Source organism: Triturus cristatus, chromosome 10 (genome assembly GCF_964204655.1).
Source record: "Triturus cristatus chromosome 10, aTriCri1.1, whole genome shotgun sequence".
NCBI classification, from domain to species: domain Eukaryota; kingdom Metazoa; phylum Chordata; class Amphibia; order Caudata; family Salamandridae; genus Triturus; species Triturus cristatus.
In genome coordinates, this window is record NC_140593.1 from 356,637,082 (window position 1) to 356,658,414 (window position 21,333).

General features: G+C 50.0%; 1 protein-coding gene across 1 annotated transcript in view; it reads left to right on the forward strand.

Annotated features, from left to right (window-relative positions):
• The window catches only part of KIF15 (kinesin family member 15), a 322,611-nt gene extending 301,499 nt beyond the window's left edge, over positions 1-21,112 (forward strand). The window contains exons 19-21 of the mRNA XM_085631096.1: positions 66-171; positions 11,720-11,885; positions 20,902-21,112. Coding sequence (XP_085487222.1) covers positions 66-171; positions 11,720-11,885; positions 20,902-21,112 — 483 coding nt within the window. The remainder of the gene's footprint in view (positions 1-65; positions 172-11,719; positions 11,886-20,901) is intronic.
• The last annotated feature ends 221 nt before the right edge of the window (positions 21,113-21,333 follow it).

Consider the following 21,333-nt stretch of genomic DNA (forward strand, 5'->3'; position numbering starts at 1 on the left):
TTCTTTCCTTCATGCATTAGAGTTAAGTTGCCATTCAATGTCAGCTGTTACCTTTCCTCTCACAGCATTTCACTTCAGAGAAAGCTTCCTGGAGCACAGAACAGGATATTTTAAACGAACAAATCAAATCTCTCGAAAAGCTGCGCCGGGACACGGAAAGCAAGAGTGATGGTAACATTGCTTTTATTTTTTTAAAAGTTCCACTTATCACATTTATTTAAATGTTTTGTCTTGTATCTGAAATGTGTGTAAATGTTCTTTTGACAGCATCCTTTTCTTTGTCCTACCTGGAATATACACTCTTAAGGTTCCTAGAGCTAACTTGTACTTATGCAGAGATCGAGGAAGTCCACTGTCTAAAGAGGCATTGGCATATTTATGTAGAGAGTTGGAATAATAGACTGGAGGACAACAAGTGTGATCATACCTTTTTCTACCAGTCATACACGTGAGCGTGAATTTTCGTTACTGTCAAATATGAGTATTCCCAAGAGGTGCAGCATACAGCCTATGTGCAGTAAAGATCAGTAAATGGATCCTGTTCTTGCTTGCTTGGTTTCCTTGGTTTTGTCAGTTTCCATGCCTGGTTAGCCCTCTTAGCCGTCTTATGCTGCTGTCCCTCTAAATAGTTCCCTGAGACCTAATGTGTGGAGAGTCCTAGAGTATCTGCGGTCAGCCAGGGCCTTCCTCCTCACTCCTGAAATATCACTGCTAGATGGGAAATGCTACACATTCAAAATAACTTTTAAACCTGCAATTCCTAACAACCTTCTATTGAGGACGATCACAGAGGGGACATGCCAGTTACTGTCCTGTTTTTCACTTCTCGCCTCAGAAAATGGCATGCCTTGACTTGACAAGGCCTCACTGCTGCCTGTTAAGACAGGGTATTCGTGCTTGCAGTGCAAGGTATTGAGCCCAGTGTCCGTGAAACAGTTTACTATATTGACATACATGTCCAGGTTAATTGCCTGTGGTGATACCAGAGGGAGTTCATACAGCGTTTATTCCCCGAGGACATGTCTCCATTTTTGCAACCCTCGTGATGGGACTCTTGATGGTTTGTGGAAAGCTCTACTTTTGGCACCAAGGTTGTGTGGCAACTGTGGTGCATGTTGGGGGTCCCTGAATTCCAGTAGCCTAAAGCTCGAGACAAGACGTCTAGAAAACCATTAATACTGTATTGGGACCCCACCACTGTGTCTCTCCTTTGTTTAGGTCAGCTTCTTATAGTCAGAGTAGGGCTGTTGGGACTACCCATTTTCCCTCATTTGCCTCATTTTCCTTTTCGGGCTTCTGCACGCCATGGAGGAAGACATGGAACTGGAGAAGGATTTGGGAATGTAACTGTTAGTAGGCAGAAAGTGAGGCCCTTGGGTAATTGCTGTAATTCACCATAGACGAATCCCCCTATACCACCTTTTCCCCAAACTTTAGAACAACAACCCACTTCATAGAACAGCAAACTTTTGCGCCCCATCTACCTTTAATGGATATGGGGTGGGCAATTTTTCTAATGTAATGAAAGCATTGTGTACACTTTCCAATGAAATGGCCACTAAATTTGCAGAGACATTCAGTTTTACTGATACAACTATATAGCATCCAAATGATAATGGGTGAAAATCAGATTTCTGTCAAAATGTGTCATTTGTGCATCACCGAGTGTCTTGATTCTTTTTTTTATTTTTATCCTATTAAAATGTTTCCACCACATTTCCGATTTACAAAAAGTGCTTCATGTTTGCTTTTCTACCTGCTGGATGCATATAGTTAATTTAACAGGTATTTACGTTTTGTTATGTATTGCAATCCGACATTGTCACGCAATTCACATTTTTTTAGGTCTCACCTTGGCAACTCATGCGCTGCGTGCGCTGTCTCAGCAAGACCTAAAGTAATCTCTATATGTTGGCAAGCAGCCGGTAGTTTTTAGGTCTCGCCTTGGCAGCGCATGCGCTGTCTCAGCGAGACCTAGAGTAATCTCTATATGTTGGCAAGGAGCCGGTAGTTTTTCCCTGCTGCTTGCCATTGGCTTAGTGTTGGTGTACTGTTTCTTACCTTGTTTTTCAGTGGCCCAACTGACTTCTGTGTAGTCCGGAAGCAGCGGCCACCAACTACAGTTTTAGTCTGCACTGTTCAGACTTTTTGTTTGTCTTGCGCATCGCTGCCTGACCTAAACATGGCAGCGGCGCATGCGCAAGACAAACAAAAAGCCGGCCGGTGTGTGCGAGGGGTGGGCAGCGCATGCTGCTTGTTAATTAATTGTGCCGTGCTTCGAGCCATCGGTGACACACGGGCCCGTTAATCTCTGTTCTAATTGTAGCTCGCCGGCTTCCTGCTGGTGTTTGCTTCCACATGTGGCAGGGCCTGGGCACATTTTTCGTGTCCAACAGAAAAAGATTAACTGCGACCCACCCCTGGGTCTGTTGCGCTCCCGGGGTTGGATGAGCGCGCTGCCCTCGCCTCTGTGTGAGCACCGTGTGCCCAGCGGGTCACGGGCCTGTGCTCGCCATCTCGGCCCTGCTGGCACACGATGCACGGTGAACGGGAGGTGGTGGCACAGGACAGGGTGTCATGGGGAAGCGGGTAATGCAGCTACATAACTTGGTGTCACGGGGAAACAGGTGCGTGCAGGGAGGCGCGAGCATGCAGTCACAGGACAGGTACTCACAGGGAGACAGAGTGGTGCAGTAACTGGACAGGGAGCACAGAGAAGGAAGGACATGCAGCCACAGGAGAGGGAGTCACAGGGAGGCGCGAACATGCAGTCACAAGACGGAGTCACAAGGAGACAGGGTGGTGCAGTACAGGGAGCACAGACAGGAGGGCATGCAACCACAGCACAGGGAGGCAGAGCATGCAGTCACAGGACTGGCTGCTGACTTTTTAGCTGGAGAAGCAGGTTCGAGTCTCGGCGCCCACTCAACATACTGTGATTCTGTGCAAATCACTTCATGTCCCCGCGCCTACCAACAATGAATATGCCCTTGTGTTTTATAATTGGTGCTACTGTAAAGCGCTTCAATACATTTGGGTCAAGTTCGCGCTAAAACTACAGAAAACAAGCATTGGCATAGCCAATAGGTCTCGCCTTTAGGACCTTATAAGTGTTTAGCCATGCAACAGTTAATGTTGTTGCACCAAGGATATTGTGCTGCATAACTAAATACTTATAAGGTCCCAAAGGCGAGACCTATTGGCTATGCTAATGCTTGTTCCTGCTGCTTGCCATTGGCTTAGTGTTGCGTACTGTTTCTTACCTTGTCTTTCAGTGGCCCAACTGACTTCCGTGTAGTCCGGAAGCAGCGGCCACCAAATACAGTTTTAGTCCGCACTGTTCGGACTTTTTGTTTGTCTTGCGCATCGCTGCCTGACCTAAACATGGCAGCGGCGCATGCGCAAGACAAACAAAAAGCCGGCCGGTGTACGCGAGGGGTGGGCAGCGCATGCTGCTTGTTTGCAATGGAGTGTTACACGATGTGATTAAATGGTAATAACACACGAGAAAACGGATGGCTCGAAAACCCAGCGCTGAGGCTCACGGAACAACGATGAATTACGCAGTAATGCTGTGGTTTCGTGCTGAGAAACAATGACGCGCACGGCGACTCCGCCATTAAATGCGAATAAAGGGACGTCCCTCCAATAACAAGCCGCTACCAGTCAATCAATCAATCAAAGCATTTATATAGCGTGCTACTCACCCGGAGGGTCTCAAGGCGCTAGGGGAGGTGAGGTCCGCTACTGCTCGAACAGCCAGGTCTTGAGCTGCTTCCTGAAGGAGAGGTGGTCTTGGGTCAGGCGGAGGTGGGTCGGGAGGGAGTTCCACGTCTTGGCGGCCAGGTAGGAGAAGGATCTTCCTCCTGTGGTGGCTCTTCGGATGCGGGGGACGGCGGCGAGGGCGTGGTTGGTCGATCGAAGCTGGCGTGTGGGAGTGTAGAAGTTGAGGCGGTTGTTGAGGTATCTTGGGCCTTGGTTGTGTAGGGCTTTGTGTGCGTGGGTGAGGAGTCGGAACGTGATTCTCTTGTTGATCGGGAGCCAGTGCAGGTCTTTCAGGTGTCCGGAGATGTGGCCGTGTCGGGGGATGTCCAGGATGAGTCTTGCTGAGGCGTTCTGGATTCGCTGGAGTCTCTTCTGGAGTTTGGCAGTGGTTCCGGCGTAGAGGTAGTTGCCGTAGTCCAGTCGGCAGGTGACGAGGGCCTGGGTGACCGTCTTCCTGGTCTCGGTGGGGATCCACCGGAAGATCTTGCGTAGCATGAGCAGGATGTTGAAGCATGACGAGGAGACGGCGTTGACTTGTCTGGTCATGGAGAGGGAGAAGTCCAGGATGAAGCCCAGGTTGCGTGCGTGGTCTGTTGGCTTGGGTGCGCTGCCCAGGGCAGGGGGCCACCAGGAGTCGTCCCAGGCGGAGGGCGAAGATCCCAGGATGAGGACTTCCGTCTTGTCTGAGTTCAGTTTCAGGCGGCTGTTCAACATCCACTCGGCTACGTCTTTCATCCCCTCGTGTAGGCTGGCTCTGGCGGTGGCGGGGTCGTTGGTGAGGGAGAGGATCAGCTGGGTGTCGTCGGCGTAAGAGATGATGTCGAGGTTGTGTTGGAGTGTGATGGCCGCAAGGGGGCTCATGTAGACATTGAAAAGGGTGGGGCTGAGCGAGGAGCCTTGAGGGACGCCGCAGATGACTTCGGTGGCTTCTGATCTGAACGGGGGGAGGCGGACTCTCTGTGTTCTTCCGGCGAGGAACGAGATGATCCACTCTAGTGTCTTCTCTTGGATTCCGATGTGGCTGAGGCGCTGCGCTAGGGTGCGGAGGCAGACAGTGTCGAATGCCGCGGAGAGGTCCAGGAGGATGAGGGCCGCTGTTTCCCCGTTGTCGAGCAGGGCTCGGATGTTGTCAGTGGCAGCGATGAGGGCGGTCTCGGTGCTGTGGTTGGCCCGGAAGCCGGACTGCGAGTAGTCGAGGGATCCATTCGTCTCGAGGAAGGCAGCCAGCTGCTTGTTGACGGTCTTCTCGATGACTTTGGCCGGAAACGGGAAGAGCGAGATGGGGCGGTAGTTTTTGAGTTCGGTGGGGTCCGCTGATGGTTTCTTCAGTAGAGCGCTGAGTTCGGCATGCTTCCAGCTCTCCGGGAAGGTAGCGGTGTCGAAGGAGGTGTTGATGATGTCCCGCAGGTGGGGCGCGATGACTGAGTCGGCCTTGTTGAAGACGTGGTGAGGGCAGGGGTCGGTTGGAGATCCGGAGTGGATGGAGTTCATTGTGCGTAGGGTTTCCGCGCTGTTGATCGGGGTCCAGGCGCGGAGGGTGGTCGTGCAGGTGCTGTCGTGGGGTGCGTTGGCTGTGTGCTGAAGCTGTTGTGTATGTCCGCGATCTTGTTGTGGAAGTAGGAGGCGAGGGAGTTGCAGAGGTCTTGTGATGGGGTTGGAGAGCTCTTTGACGATGTTGAAGAGTTCCTTGCTGTTGTGGGCGTTGTTGTCCAGTCGTTCCTTGAATGCGGTTTTCTTGGTGGTGTGGATCAGTTGGTGGTGTTTTCGAGTGGCGAGCTTGAGGTCATGTTGTCTGGTGTTGGGTCTCTGCGCCAGGCTCTCTCGAGGGCTCGGCAGTTCCTCTTGGAGCTCTTGAGTTCGTCGGTGAACCATGGTGCTTTCTTACTGCCGGGTCTGCTGGGCGGGGTCCTCAGTGGGGCGAGGTCGTCTGTGCAGTTGCTGATCCACTTCGTGAGGTTGTTGGCGGCCTGGCTGGGGTTCGCTGAGCTGGCGGGGGGGTCCTGGCTCAGGGAAGCGGCGAGCTGGTCGGCTGTGATCTTGTTCCAGCTTCTGCGTGCAACCTGTTGCTGGTGGTGGTGGATCGTGTTCTTTCTGTAGCTGAAGTGGACGCAGCTGTGGTCCGTCCAGTGGAGTCCGGTGGCGTGGCTGAAGGAGATGTCCTTGCTGGAGGAGAAGACTGGGTCGAGTGTGTGTCCGGCGTAGTGAGTGGGGGTGGTCACCAGCTGCTTGAGACCGAGGGTGGCGAGGTTGTCCAGCAGGGTGGTGGTGTTGCGGTCGTTGTTGTTCTCCAGGTGGAAGTTGAGGTCCCCGAGGAGGATGTAGTCATCGGAGGGGAGGGCGTGCGGGCTGATGAAGTCGGCGATGTCTTCACTGAATTGTGTGCGTGGTCCCGGGGGTCTGTAGATGAGGGTGCCTCTGAGGGTGGTCTTGGGGTCGGTGTGGATCTGGAAGTGCAGGTGTTCGGCGGTTGTGAGGGTGTCGTCGGAGTTGGTCGTGATGCGGATGGTGTTCCTGTGGATGATGGCGATGCCTCCTCCGGTCTGGTTGCCGCGGTCCCTCCGGGTGATCTTGTAACCGTCTGGGATGGCGATGGCAGGCGCTGAGGAGGCGTTCATCCAGGTTTCCATGAGGAAGGCGACGTCTGGTGATGTAGTGTCGAGGAGGTTCCAGAGCTCCACGGCGTGCCTGTGGACAGAGCGGGTGTTGAGCAGAATGCATTTCAGGTGGTTGCTGCTGGTTCTCGGCTTGGTGGGTGCGGTGCAGGTCCGGATGCAGGAGAACTTGCAGGAGTGGCAGCTGAAGGGTCCATGGGTGCGTCTCGGGGTGGCTCGGTAGCATCCAGGGATCTGGCCGGTGTTGAGTGCGTTGAGTTCGGTGGCATCGTAGGTCCGGCGGGTGGGCTGGTGTCTGCGGGGGCCAGGGGTTCGGGCGCTGGGCGTGGTCCAGGCGCGGACGGGCGCAGACGGGCTTACCTTTGGCGCGCCTTCGGCACACAATCGGTGCGCCCGCTGCGCGTCAATGCTGCGCGTACGCGCGGTCGCCATATATGGCGAAGTGGGAGGGAGGGAGGAGCAGCTGGGAGGCGGGAGCGGGGAGGGCACAGAAGGAAAAAGGGGGCGTGGCCGCAAGCACGGTGGCGGGGAGCGTGGTGGGGGGCACAGGGGGCAGAGAGAGGGAAACGGCACAGTGGCAAACAGCCAACAAAACAGATAATATGGGGACAGTACAGTAGCAGGCTAAAGGGCAGAAAATGCAATCAGAATAAATCACAAGCACAAATCACAGGCACGCAACTACAGCGGGGGGCGGGGTCGTCGGGGCGGGCTCAGCGAGGCTGAGGGCGGCAGCGGGGAGGAAGCACATGCTACAGCTGGTGGCCGTGCGGCGCGGGGGTGTCCTGAGAGCGGGTCACACTCACCTGCGCCGCGCGGCCGCCATATATGGCCAAGTGGGAGGGAGGAGCAGCTGGGAGGCGGGAGCGGGGAGGGCACAGAAGGAAAAAGGGGGCGTGGCCGCAAGCACGGCGGCGGGAAGCGGGGAGCGGGGCACAGGGGGCAGAGAGAGGGAAACGGCACAGTGGGAAACAGCCAACAAAACAGATAATATGGGGACAGTACAGTAGCAGGCTAAAGGGCAGAAAATGCAATCAGAATAAATCACAAGCACAAATCACAGGCACGCAACTACAGCGGGGGGCGGGGTCGTCGGGGCGGGCTCAGCGAGGCTGAGGGCGGCAGCGGGGAGGAAACACACGCTACAGCTGGTGGCCGTGCGGCGCGGGAGTTTCCTGAGAGCAGGTCACGCTAGATGATGGAAACACTCTGGAAAAACGATGCGATGATCGTATGTTTATTTAAAATGCAATTCAATGCAAATTCCAACCTAGCAATATGCCAGTCACTATAAACAACACTTGACGCTCACTCCATCTAGAAACAATATACATTACAGCGCTGGAACAACAGCCAAAAAAACACACAACACGTTTTCTTCATCAGGGTAATTCTCCGATTAATAGAGATGAATGACACAACATAACATGCAGCTACTCTGCAATTTAATCTTTGCATCTGAACTATAGGAGGCACTTAATTATTCTCATTTACCAGGCCGAATCTAATGAAGGGGCATTAGCCAAATGAAAAGAAGGCAGTACAAACAAACAAAATACTTATCCGATCCCTGAACGCCAGGGCGGACGATCTCAGCCACCTGTGCATGATGGATCACGATGGCATCTTCCTTCGGAGGCGGTGCAGGGTCTCTTAGATCTATTCGCCACCAAAGAGAACGCGCAATTTCAGCAGTTCTGCGCATTGGAGTTTCCAAGGTGGCACTTGCTCGGCGTCTCCTATCGTCGCGAGTGGAATTGCAGCCTCCTGTACGCTTTTCCACCTGTACCACTTCTACCCAGAGTGCTGAAGAAGATCAAGAGTGACCGGGCCCAAGTAATTCTTGTGGCCCCGGACTGGGCACGAAGAGTGTGGCACCCCAAGCTCTTGAGCATGGCCATCGATCCTCCAATCAGACTGTCTCTTCAGGAGGATCTTCTGTCGCAGCAGCAGGGAATGGTCCTCCACCCGAACCTGTCCAGTCTCAACCTCCTTGCGTGGAGATTGTGCAGCAACAGTTGACAGCTTTCGACTTTCCTCCCGAAGTTTTACATGTCATCTTGGCAGCCAGGTGTCCTGCCACTAAAACGGTATACACCTGTAGATGGAACAAATTTGTGGCATGGTGCACAGCAAAGGCTGTGGATCCCCTTTCTGCCCCTCTTTCAGAGGTTCTCCTCTTCATTCTTTCTTTGGCCCAGCTGGGCTCTGCTCTGGGCACTCTTAAAGGCTATCCTTCAGCCATTTCGGTCTTTCTTCGCCTTCCTGATCAGCCTTCTCTTTTCAAGTCCCCTATTGGTAACAGATTTCTGAAGGGCATTACTCTTTCCTCCTCCTCCTTTCATAATGCCCCTGTGGGACTTGAATTTTGTCCTCACTTAACTTATGTGTGCTCCCTTTGTGCTGCTACATAATTGTCCTCTTCGTCTCCTTACTTTGAAGACTGCTTTCTTGCTTGCCATCACCTCTGCTTGCAGGATGAGTGAGCTTCAAGCCTGATCTCCCAGACCTCCCTTTCTTACTGTCCATCCAGACAAAGTAGTCCACCGTACTAGGCCCTCTTTAGTGCCCAAAGTGGTTACCTCTTTCCACATAGGTCAGACCATCACATTGCCCACCTTATTCCCACCTCCGCACCCTTCCAAAGAAGAGGAGAGACTCCACTGTCTGAACCCAAGACATGCGCTGTCTTTCTACCTTGACCGCTCTAAAGACTTCTGGGGGGACGATCAACTCTTCGTGGGTTATGTGGGCACCAAGAAAGGTGGGGCAGTGCACAAACGTACCATCTCTTGATGGGTTGTCTTATGCATTAAGATCTGTTATTCTTTGGCGAAAAAGGAACCTCCAGTAGGACTGCGCACCCACTCTACTAGGCCGATGGCAGCAACTACTACTTTGGGACGTAGAGGTCCGTTGGTTGACATCTGCCAGGAAGCCACATGGGCATCCCTGAACACGTTCTCGAAACATTACTGTTTGGACAGCCAAGTCCGGAGAGACTCCTTTTTCTGCCGTTCTGTTCTCCAGGACTTCCTGGTGTGAACTTAGCTTGCAGACCCACCTCCGGAGTTGGCATTGCTGGGGTATCTATTCTAAGGTAAGGAATCTATAACTACGGTCTTTTTCAGATGAACAAGTTACTTACCTTCGGTAATTATATATCTGTAAGAGCCATTAGTAGTTATAGATTCCTTACTGCCCCATACTTCCTCCCCGTTCTGCTAACTGACTTCTAGGGATAGAGACTCCCTTACAGGGCCGTAGTTATGTGCAACAGAGGTCAGTGTCTTTCATGGCTCTGCGCTTCTGGCGTGGAATGTCATGTCAGAACTGACGTCAGCCCGCAAGGGCGGCATTTAAGTAGACACTGCGATGTAATCCCGGCGAGCACGACACCAACAATGAACGCGGAGTAGACCGATGCCACTTACTGATGTGCAGGGGTACTGCTACAAAAATATTTCTCCGGATCCAGTCTGACACCTGGGGGCAATTCTAAGGTAAGGAATCTAGAACTACTAATGTCTCTTACAGATACAGCGTTACCGAAGGTAAGTAACTTCTTCATCTATTCTAAGGCAAGGAATCTACAACTAGAAGTCACAATCAGATGAATAAGTTGCTTACCTTTGGTAACGATGTATCTGGTAGAGTCATATTCTAGTTGTGGATTCCTTACCGCCCAACCCATCCACCCCGTTCTCAAACGGATTTCTAGGGATGGGGACTTCCCTAAAGGGCCCTAGTTTTGACGCACCAGTGGTCAGTGTCTTTCATAGCACTGCGCTTCTGGTGTGGAAAGTTGTGTTTATAACTGACCTCAGCGTGCCCTGGCTGCATCTATGTAGGTCTACAACTAGATTATGTCTCTATCAGATAGATCGTTATATTACAGAAGGTAAGTAAGTTGTTCTTCAAGGTTCCGGATTCACAGATCGTCTTTACTGGTAGGGATCATATGTCCGTCCATCATCTTGTGTGTTTTGCTGTTCGCCCTATGTGGGAAGGATATGCCCAGACGTGGGTCCCGTGCTCACTACGCCACTGGAGTCCAGCTATCCTGGCTGAAGAGGGGTGAAACCCCGAAACCGGTCCTAGGATGCTTGATTCCGGTCCAGGGAAGACATGGCTTGGCAGTTCGGGCTGGACTGTTCCCATGAGGCACAGGGTCGAGACTGATTTGCATATGCCCATGTCTGAACTAGGGTGGCGTGGTGAGCAAAATAACGATGGATTAAACCCAGATCTGTGACTGGGGGTGAATGTTTTGCCAATGTGCAACATTCCGTCCATCTTGTGTGTTTTTTTTAGGGATCATATGTTAACAGTGCATGGCCGAGAGACATTCAGAGTCTTGATTTAAAGCTTAATGCAGTGCTTGCCATTTTCTGTGCTAGTAAAACTTTACTACTACCCGAAGAATTGATTTTTAGAAGCCTTTTGACAACATTGAGAAAAAAGAAGTAATAACATGATCTTTGTCATAAGCATCAACCCACTTACTTACCTACATTTAATGAAAATCTGAAATGTGCATGTTACACGATGTGTTTTGTAGGAAACCAAGTTTACCCTATATGCTACTATGAGCCAAAACTATGACTGGACCAAACTGATCTCTCCAGAAAGTGCTTTAACCACCAGAGTTATCTTACCATTATTATTCCCTGAGAATTTCTGGATACTCAAAGCTCTGTGCAGAAGATGCATTAACCTCATAAGATATTTTAAAATTCAGCCTTTGCAAACAATGAAGACAGGACACATTTTCTGTCACATTTCTCCTTGTTGCAAATTTCTTTGTGGGAAATGTATGTTGCCTGTCAGACTTTTTTTTTTTCTTTTTTCGTCATGCCCTTTTTTGCCACACCTTGACACCCAGTTCCTGAGTTCCTATAGTAAAAGATTTCCAGTTGTAGCGCTGGTTAGAATGTACGTGCTTGTGCCAAGTCAACATAAGTAATTCAGTGGAAGAATATTGTATTTTCAATTCTTTTTGAATGACTGAACTATATTTCTTTGCTTTTCTTCTCTAGTCCCTTCTCACTTTAAGCAACCTCCGCTAATTTTCAGTGTTCTACTTTTTGCAACTATCATTGATGCTGGAAGTGCTGAATATCTTTCGTTCCCAGCTCCGGTGTTTAGTTGCTGTTTGCGTTTTAAGTGTATGCACATATTTGTGTTCATATCTACTAGTTAAATGTATTACAAGTAAATACATGTCTAAGAACCAGATTCTCACCCCAGCAATATATGTCTCTTAATAACTGGAGCTATATGATAGGGATTGCCAGTAAAAGGCTGAAGTGTTGCTAAATTTCATTTTCTTTATATTTAAGTATTGAAAAGTGAGGTCCATGACCTGAGAGTGGTCCTTCGTTCTGCGGACCGGGAGCTCAGTGCGGTGAAGGCGGAGTACAGTTCATTCAAAGAAAAGCAGGAGAAAGAGCTGAGTCAGCTGTCCGACAGGCACATGAACCTTCAACTCCAGTTGGACAGTGTCCGGTATAGCATTTATTTACGTTTTTAATATGCAATGTTCCTGAATCCAATCATTTGTTATTAAGTGTGCGTTTTGATTATCTTGAATCCTGATTTCAGATGAAAAATGGTTTATCAATTTAGATAAGGATGTTCTAATCTCTGAATTTCATATTAAACATGCAGTCATCACCAGGATAATTGAGAACTTGGACCAGTTTAACTGAAAGTGTCCTTCATGCGCTGGACATTTCGCTCGACCGGCTCTTTTGGAAATCAAAATGGGACCACTGGTACACCACGTGATGGCACACCCACTATTATGGGTGGGAAGGGAAAGTAATCCTTTTCTTTATATAAGCCACTTTAATTTCCAAAGGTGAGGTCGAGCTCTAGATGGGACACTTTTTTGTTACATAGCCTTTTCAAGTTTATAGGGCAAATCCTCTGCCCCAATCTTCTTCCCTGAGCTTGGCAACATGCCTCCTACATTATTACAATATGAACATTTAAATCTTCCATAAAATTGCATGAACATTTTAAAGGAAGCGAGACCTTTATCTTCCAGAGCTTTCGATTGTTTTAAGTGACAGAGGTTCTGCATCTGGTTTATCCAGAAGAATATCGACACAATCAGATTACATGAGGAAGAACTACTGTCCCATCATTATCTGATAGACATCTTGCCCCAGATTCCTTCCCTTTGAACTTCCAGGGATCATGCCGGATTCTGAAATTCTTTCTTAGCAGCACCCTTGTGCTCTGGTAGGTGGCGTCTGAGGACTCCATGGGACTATCTTGGCGTAGTGTCTGTCGTTGTGACGTCACGTTGTCACTATAACCGCCACTCCGGCGTGCTGACGGCGGATCCTAGAAGAGCTTACCCCTCTCATTCTTTGACAGACATTTTAAAAAACTTTTTGTCTACTCCCTTTTAGGTGTGCTATGGCTGTCTAGGAAGCGGACCTCTGGGTTCAAAGCCGTGCGGTGCCTGTCATCCCCGCCATGTCGGTCATGGACCCCCACTTAGTGTGTCTATGATGTCTGGAGTACGATCACGACACAAAGTCGTGCTCCCATTGCTGGGCCATGGCGCCGAAGGCTTTGAGGGAGTGGGCCTAAAGCTGATCGAGGGCCAGCATCCAGCACCATAGAGGTAGCCGCGCCGATCTCTATCCTGGTCCTGGTTGAGAGGAAGGTGTCAAGATCTGTCAGCAGCGCCAAACAACACATGTGGCACTAATCTTTGAAGTCCTCCAGCGGAAACGATGGATCACAGAAAGGCCCCCTCCCTATTCCTCTGAGCACAAACTCCCACAGAGTGATGGTACACTGCTCTGAGAGGGAACACCCTGGGGAAAAGGGAAGTGGATGAAACCACAAACTATGCTGCTCAGATAGGTGTCTTCTTATACCTATATGTGTGGTCAAGAATCGCAATATGTCTTCAGAAGCCACCCCACTGATAAGTGCTGTGTGTAGAAGAAATATGTAAGAAGCAGCACAGGGATAAACATACATACGTATTACTAGTAAATTCTGGACTGCTACACATACTCACAAACACTTATGCAGCAGTACATGAACATCAGGTCAAGAAATGATAATCCATTCCAAGAGAGAGAATTTCCTCAGACACGTGTAGCCCAGGCATTGAGGGTTAGACTTTGATGGTAAAAAGTAGATGAAGGAAGACTCATTATCACCCACAAGCTTACCGCGTTAAATCATGGTAAGGGTAATTCCACCTAACTGCCACAATCCTCAGATGTCACAAGGTCCAAGCAAAAAAACGAGCCTAGGCAGGGCTCCCTCTCAGTCAGAGGCTACAATCCATAATGAAAATAAAGACACACGCTGTTAGTAGCACAGCGACCATCTGTACCCCGCAGCTGTATAGAAGCACAGAGTCACGAGTGTAGCCAGAACCGCCCGCACTCCAGCGGAGTGGGGCGGAAGTCAATGTTAAAACTGTAAGCAGGAGCACCTTCGTGCTATACAACAAAGGTACCCACACGCTGTTATAAGTCATAGCTCAGCGAGTATGCAAAACGGCCCACGCTCACCCACTGTATGGACAAAGGCGCTGGCCAGAAGTCGGTCAAAGAGCTCTTGCGCTTCACTCCTGGCTTGAGCAATACCCTATGGCTTTTCTGTAGCCGCAGCAAAGTACCAGGAACTCCGGAGCCGCTGTACACCCTGCATCACTCTCCCTGGGACCCAGCCCCGCGACGTAGACGCCTTTGCAGCAGCAGGGGATGAAACACTGCACACGAACAGGAAAATCCGGCCAGGAAATGCGTTGATTGTCAAACCCCGACCCCAGGAAGGGGAGGGGCTTCATAGCGCACCACAACACCGTGGTGGTGCCTCTTCATCCATCCTGCCTGGCGTCCCACGAGATTCTGGGATCTGTAGTTCCCTAACGGGCGCCAGGGAACAAATGGAGGTGGCACCATTCGCTCTCCAGACACATCATACACACGGGGGATGGAAACCCTATGAGTTGCAGTAGTTAACCTTTTCACCCCCAGCATCCATTGGACAAGCATGACAGAAGGTCCGAGCACCACTCCGGTGGATCCATGTCTTCTTCTTTGAAGTCACGTAAGAGGCACCACAAAAAGCACAAGAAGTCGTAGCGTGCTTCGACTTTGTCCTGTGATGAAGTGGAGGAATCTCAGCATTCGAGGCCCCTCCCTGCGGAGCGGGTGCCAGGGTCGGCTTAGAGTGTCCCTCCCTTTACTGGACAGAGGGTGTCCCCCACCCAACTTAAAGTTTTATGACGCCATGTGCCCCATATTTGGGCGGCCTGACCCTGCTGGGGCGCCTTTGGGCCCCACAGACTCAGATGTCGGAGGAGGCCCCATGAGTTTCATGCCTTCAGCTCCGACCCTGGCTCCACGGCCTCTTGCTAGACCCGTTCCCAGGTCCGACCGACGCTGGTCTCACCTCCACAGCGACCTTCCCAGGCATCACATCCGAAGCCGAGGTCCTCTGCTTCACCATCACACACAGGCAACGCCTCACCAATCCTCATTCTGGTCGACATGGAGCAAGTCGGGCATCCTCCGACGCAGAGACCGGCACCGACTGAGCTGTAAGGCTCAATGCTGCTCAACCTGCCCTATTCTGAAGGGTTAGGAATGGATGAGGAGGATTGAGAGTGGGAGCAGGATCCCTTAGAAATCCCACAACCACAACACATGGACTGGTATGAGGAACTGGGTGATGGCAGTGGTCTTGACACCTCCCTATATTCTGGCATGCTGTCTCCACCTAACCTGGCTACGGAGGAGGGGGCATCATTCGCTATGGTTGTGCGAAGGGCTGCAGAGGTCTTAGACCTGCAGCTCCCTACGGTAGTAGTCAAAACTAACGTCTTAACTTTGGTCCTGCAGCCTGGTGTCTCCAGCTCAGAATCCTTTCTGCCTTTCAATGAGGCATTGACGGATGTTCTTTTGGGCACCTGGTTCAAGCCCAGCACAAGGGCTCCTGTGAATAGAACGATTGCCCACCGTCATCGCCCAGTTCCGGGCGCCCCAGTTATCCTCACCGCCCACCCCTCAAAGCTTGGTGGTTCAAGCTTCCACTTCTAATGGCACGTTCCCCTCCCCACCTTCGAACAGGGAATCCACGAGACTGGAAAGCTTTGGGAAGACATTTTTTTCTTCCGCCAGTCTAGCATTGCGGTTGGGCTGTTATTCCCATTCGATATGGGACACAGTTGTGCAGGTGCTGCCCAGAGTCAAGGTGAAGGACTGGATTCTACTCTCCCTGGCCATTTCATACAGGAGAGATGCAGCGAAGTTCACCATCTGATGTGGCTTGGACAGGACAGACTCGCTGGGCAGATTGATTTCCATGATGGCCGTACTGGCTGAGGACATCTGGATTTTTGGTGGATGTCTAAGCTAATCTTATGGACATGCCCTTTGATGGCTCCTGTCTCTTTGGAGACAAAGCAGATGTGGCCCGTGAGCTTTTCAGGGACTCGCGTGCTACGGCATAGTCCTTGGGCGTAACTACAACATCCCGGCCTGTATCTGCTTTTTGCTCCTTTTGTGGCTACGGAAGGGGCTAGCAACCATGCCAACCCTTTTCTGGCCAGAGATCCCCGCAAATTCAACAACCTCTGCTGAGCCGATGACACGGTTCACCCCGACCCCATGGGTCGGGAGGTCAGAAGTTCAGCCAAGCCACGATCCCCCTCCTGCTCCTCAAAACCTTCCTAGTCCTATCCCCCAGGATCCTTCACGACCAATTGGTGGCAGAATACGCCATCATCTACACCACTAGCAAAACATTACCTCGGACAGTTGGGTGTTGCAAATAGTCCGAAAGGGCTACTCCCTCCCCTTCGAGACTACCCCTTCATCCATGCCTCCAGTTTACAATCTGGTGACGGACGATCACCTTGCCCTACTCCAAGAGGAAGTCAAAACTCTCTTGGCCAAGGGAGCGATGGAGTGTTCCCAGGCCGGAAATTGGCTGTGGTTATTTCCACAATTTTCTGGTTCCAAAGAATGATGAAGGCCTTTGTCCTATCCTCCATCTCAGAGTCCTCAACCATTTCCTCAAAAATCAAAAGTTCAAGATGCTCATCCTGGCGCAGGTCCTGTCTGCCCTGGACCAGGGAGACTGGATGGTGGCGCTGGACTTGCAGGATGCCTATTTTCGCATCCCCGTCCTGTCTGCCCATAGTCGCTACCTGCGGTTTACGGTGGGCCACTAGCAATTTCAGTTTGCATTGCTCCCCTTCGGCCTCACCAGTGCCCCTCTAGTGTTCACAAAGGTGATGGCGGTGGTTTCAGCCCTTCTACGGCAATTAGGGGTTCCAGTCTTCCGTCCATCTCGACGACTGGTTGTTGAAGGTGGGCTTGTCCCAAGCAGTCGTCTCCAACCTCCAGACTACGGTGAACCTCCTGCATTAGCTGGGGTTCACTATCAACGTGCTGGTCACACCTGACTCCCTCTCAGACGCTCCCCTTTATTGGGGCGGCTCTGTACGCAGTGCAGTTTTGGTCCTATCTTCCTGAACCGCAGGTCCGTAATATTCAGCCTATGATACTGATATTTCAGCCTCTATCTTGGACTTCGGTGAGAATGACTCTGTCTGTTGGGCCTCATGGCCTTCTGCATTCTGCTGGTGGACCATGTACGTTGGCTCATGCGGGCTCTTTAGTGGGACCTAAAGTTCCAATGGGCACAGCATCTAGGAAACCTCACCGACCTGGTTCAGATATCAGCAGGCACTGTGAAAGACGTGCAGTGGTGGCTGACAAACAGTAATTTGGGTCAGAGGCAGATACCTCTCCCTTCCCCATCCAGATCTCACAGTAGTGACGGATGCATCTCTTCTGGGATGGGGCGGCCATCTGGGGGAGGTGGGGATCAGAGGACTCTTGCCTCTGGCGGAAGCCAAGCTCCATATGAACTTTTGGCGCTTTGTGCGATCCGACTGGCACTGTAAGCCTTTTTATAATTCATCAAGGGATGGCTGATTCAGGTATTCATGGACAACACTACCGCCATGTGGTACTGCAACAAACAGGGCAGTGTGGGGTCGTGGACCCTCTGTCAAGAGGCCCTGTGCCTCTGGACTTGGCTGAAACAACAGGGCATTTCCCTCGGTTCAACATCTGGCCGGTTCTCTGAACGTCAGAGCAGACTAACTCAGCTGAAGCTGTTTTGCGGATCATGAGTGGCGTCTCCATCCAGAGGTGGAACAAGGTCTCTTTCAGCGGTGGGCAGAGCCTTGGTGAGATCTGTTTGCCTCCAAAGAGAACGCGCAATGTCAGCAGTTTTGTGCATTGGCGTTTCCAATGCGACTCTTGCTCAGCAACGCATTTCGCTGTGAAAGGAGCTTGGGCCTCCTGTACTCCTTTCCGCCCATACCACTCCTGCCCAGAGTGCTCAAGAAAATATAAGGAGAGACTGGGCACAAGTAGTCCTTGTGGCTCCGGACTGGGTACGGAGAGTTTGGTATCCCGAGCTTCTGAATATAAGCATTGATCCTCCTGTCTGGCTGTCCCCTCGGGAGGCTCTTCTCTTGCAGCAGCAGTGGAGGGTCCTCCACTCAAACCTGTCCACTCTCTGCCTGCTTGTGTGGAGATTTAGCGGCGGCAGTTGACAACTTTTGACTTTCCTCCTGAATTCTGCAAAGTTATTCTGGCTGCCAGGTGTCCCTCCACAAAATCGGTATACGCCTGCCAATGGAACACATTTGTATAATGCTGTACAGAATGGTCTGTTGACCCCTTATCTGCTTCTCTGGCAGATATTCTCCTGTTTATCCTTTCCTTGGTCTGGCAGTGCTCTGCTTTGGGCACTTAAAAGGGATACCTTTTGGCCCTCTCGGCTTTTCTTCAGCTGCAAGATCAGCCTTAACTTTTTAAGTCCCCTCTGGTGCAGAGGTTTTTGAAGAGATTAACCCATGTGTTCTCCCCTTCTTCCTTTCTTATGCCACAATGGGACCTTAATGTGGTCCTTTCTTTATGTGCGCACCGTTTGAGCCGCTGCATAACTGTCCTCTATAGTTGCTCACCATCAAAACAGCCTTATTGGTGGCAATTACCTCTGCCAGGAAGGTGAGCTAACTACAGGCATTGTCATCGCACCCTCTTTACTCGAGTCTTCCCGGACAAGTGGTACTAAGAACTAGATCATCCTCTTTGCCCAAGGTTGTAACCCTCTTCCCTCTGGGACAGTCCGTTACTCTGCCCACTTTCTATGCACCTCCGCACCCTTCCAAAGCAGAGGAGCGTCTTCACCATCTGGACCCAAACAGAGTGTTCTACTTTGATCGCAGAAAAGAGTTCCGGGTGGATGACCAACTCTTTATAGGGGACGTGGGAGCAAAAGAAGGGTGCGCTGTGCAAAAGAGGACCATATCACGATGGGCTATCCTCTTCATCAAAATATGTTATGCCTTGGCAAAGAAGCAAGCTCCCGAAGGCATTAAGGCCCATTCTACCAGGGCGAAAGCAGCCACTACAGCCCTCCAGCATGGTGTTCCTGTTTCTGATATCTGCCAAGCGGCCACATGGGCATCTCTGAATACGTTCGCCAGACACTATTGCCTGAATTCTGAGTTTCGCACGGAGGGCCTGTTTGGCCGCTATTTCTTACAGGACTTCCTAGTTTAAAGATGTTGCGCTGTTTCACCTCCGGTGGAATTATTGCTTGGGTATCTGTTCAAAGGTAAGGAATCTGCGGCTAGATGTCTCTATCAGATGGACAAGTTACTTACCTTCAGTAAAGCCTTATCTGGTAGAGGCATGTTCTAGCTCCAGATTCCTTACCTACTCACCCATCCTCGCTGCACTGTGTAATTGTCTTTTAGTGACAGGGCTGCTCCTCTTCAGGGCACTAGCTCTTTTTTTCACACCATGGTCAGTCACTTCATTGCTCCGCAATTCTGGCGTTGAAAGTCGTGAAAAGTACTGATGTTGGGGAGCCGGAGTGGCGGTCATATTGACAACGACGTCGCGCGTAGTGGACAGCCACCTACAGGGGTACTACTAATAAAAATCATCCAGATCCATCCTGGAAGTTCAAAGGTAAGGAATCCGTGGCTAAATCATGTTTCTACCAGATAAGGCGTTACCAAAGGTAAGTAACTTGTCCGATAGGCACAAACTGGACTGAAGTTCCCTTTGATCAATGTATCTCCTACTACCATTACTGTTTATAGAAACGGGCCTTAAAAAACCTACTTCATTTAAAGTTCCAGTTAAAGGTCCTTGGAAGGGTTAAAAAAACAAAATGTCCCCAAAGACACTTCCCCGTACCCCATCCTCGGTCCGTCCATGGAAGCTTAATGTGGTACTTTCAAAAGTAATGTGTGTGTGTTTTGAATATATTGGTAAAAATAATTTACAACCAACCTCTTTAGAAAGAAACCTTTCTAGTAGCCATCACTTCAGCTGAGAGGGTTTGTGAAATTCAGGCTCTTTGCTGAAAGCATCAGTTTTCTGATTCTACAAAAGAGTAAAGTTGTGATGAGAGCTCATCCTAGGTTCATCTCAAAACAAGCTGTAGACCTAAATGTCAGTAAAACTATTTCCCTTTCAGCATTTTTAAAGAACATATTCTCAGCAGCAGGCAGGACTGTATATTCTCAGGGTTTTTAAATTTTACCTTGATAAAACCAAAGATATTAGAAGATCAGATCATCTTGTGGACCATGGCCCGTATCTACTCACCCACAAGGGTCTCAAGGCGCTTGTACGAATACCGCTGTGGAACCCATCCTGGCTTTCCCTGTGAGGCGTCCACTCCTGGGCCCCCCCAAGGTGGAGGCCAGGCACCCTTAGCGTTGTGGGGGCCGTTTTGGAGATTAAGCAAGCTATTGCCCAGAGTTGCAGAGTGGGACTCCATGATTGGAATGGCACCGAGGCAAGAATCATCAGGTGCGTGGAATTTTTGAGCCCAAGACCCGCCGAGACGGGGAATTGAACCCTGGTCCCGGGCTAGACCTCTGCATCAGGGTCTGCCGCTCTAATCATTGAGCCACACTTCTCCACACTTCTTTATTAGAGTGGCTTGTAACTCCATGTAGTTTGAGACAGAGGTTAAGTACAAATACACGGATGTGGCATGATAGGATACCGGTAGTATGCTGTGACAATTCTTTCATGCTGCAGTCTTTTAAACCATGGTGCCATTATTTTTTTTTATACCTATTTAACAACAACAAAAAGGTTGGTGTAAGTTTTCTTGACACTATACTGGAAATTATGCTTTTTGGCTTTATAAATTGCCGCTTTTTAAAAAATTAAAATAAGCTTACGTTGTCAAATACAGGCTTTCAAAAGTACTTTGTTTCAAAAAGTATTTTTAAAAAAATGAAAAGCCTATTGCACATCTGTCTGTAAAAAGTGCTCCAACATCCCATGTGTTCGCTCCACAATTCTGTGCCTATGACTATAATGAAGATTCCCTGGAGGAGAACTTGGACTATAGGTAACTAGCTATTCCTTCTTCCTGTGGACATGTATGCTTTCTTGTTTTTGAGATATATTTCTCAATGTTACAGGCTAGAGCATGAAACCATCCTAGAAGAAAAAAGATCTCTCCGAGATGCATATGATAATTTGGAAGAGGTAATGAAGTTTGAGACTGATCAACTGAAGCAACAATTACAGGCCACAAACCAAGAAGGCGACGCTCTGAAAACTGAACTCAGCGTAAGGCAGCTTTATTCTCATCACACTTCTTACATAGCTTTAAGCATTGCAGCTGTGTGAAACAGTGATAAGGTAATGGTGTAGCCTGTTTGCAATGGTGCTGTGGATATTGGATAAGAAAAGTATATCTTTATCATGTGAATTAGAGCTGCTTTATTCAAAATGATATTCAAATTTTCTGTTAATTTTAATTGGTATCTAAGTTGTCTACCCTGCTTCCCTGTCTCCTTTTGATAACCCCTTAACAGGGACTCCAGACATTTTAAATTGTATTTCAAGCC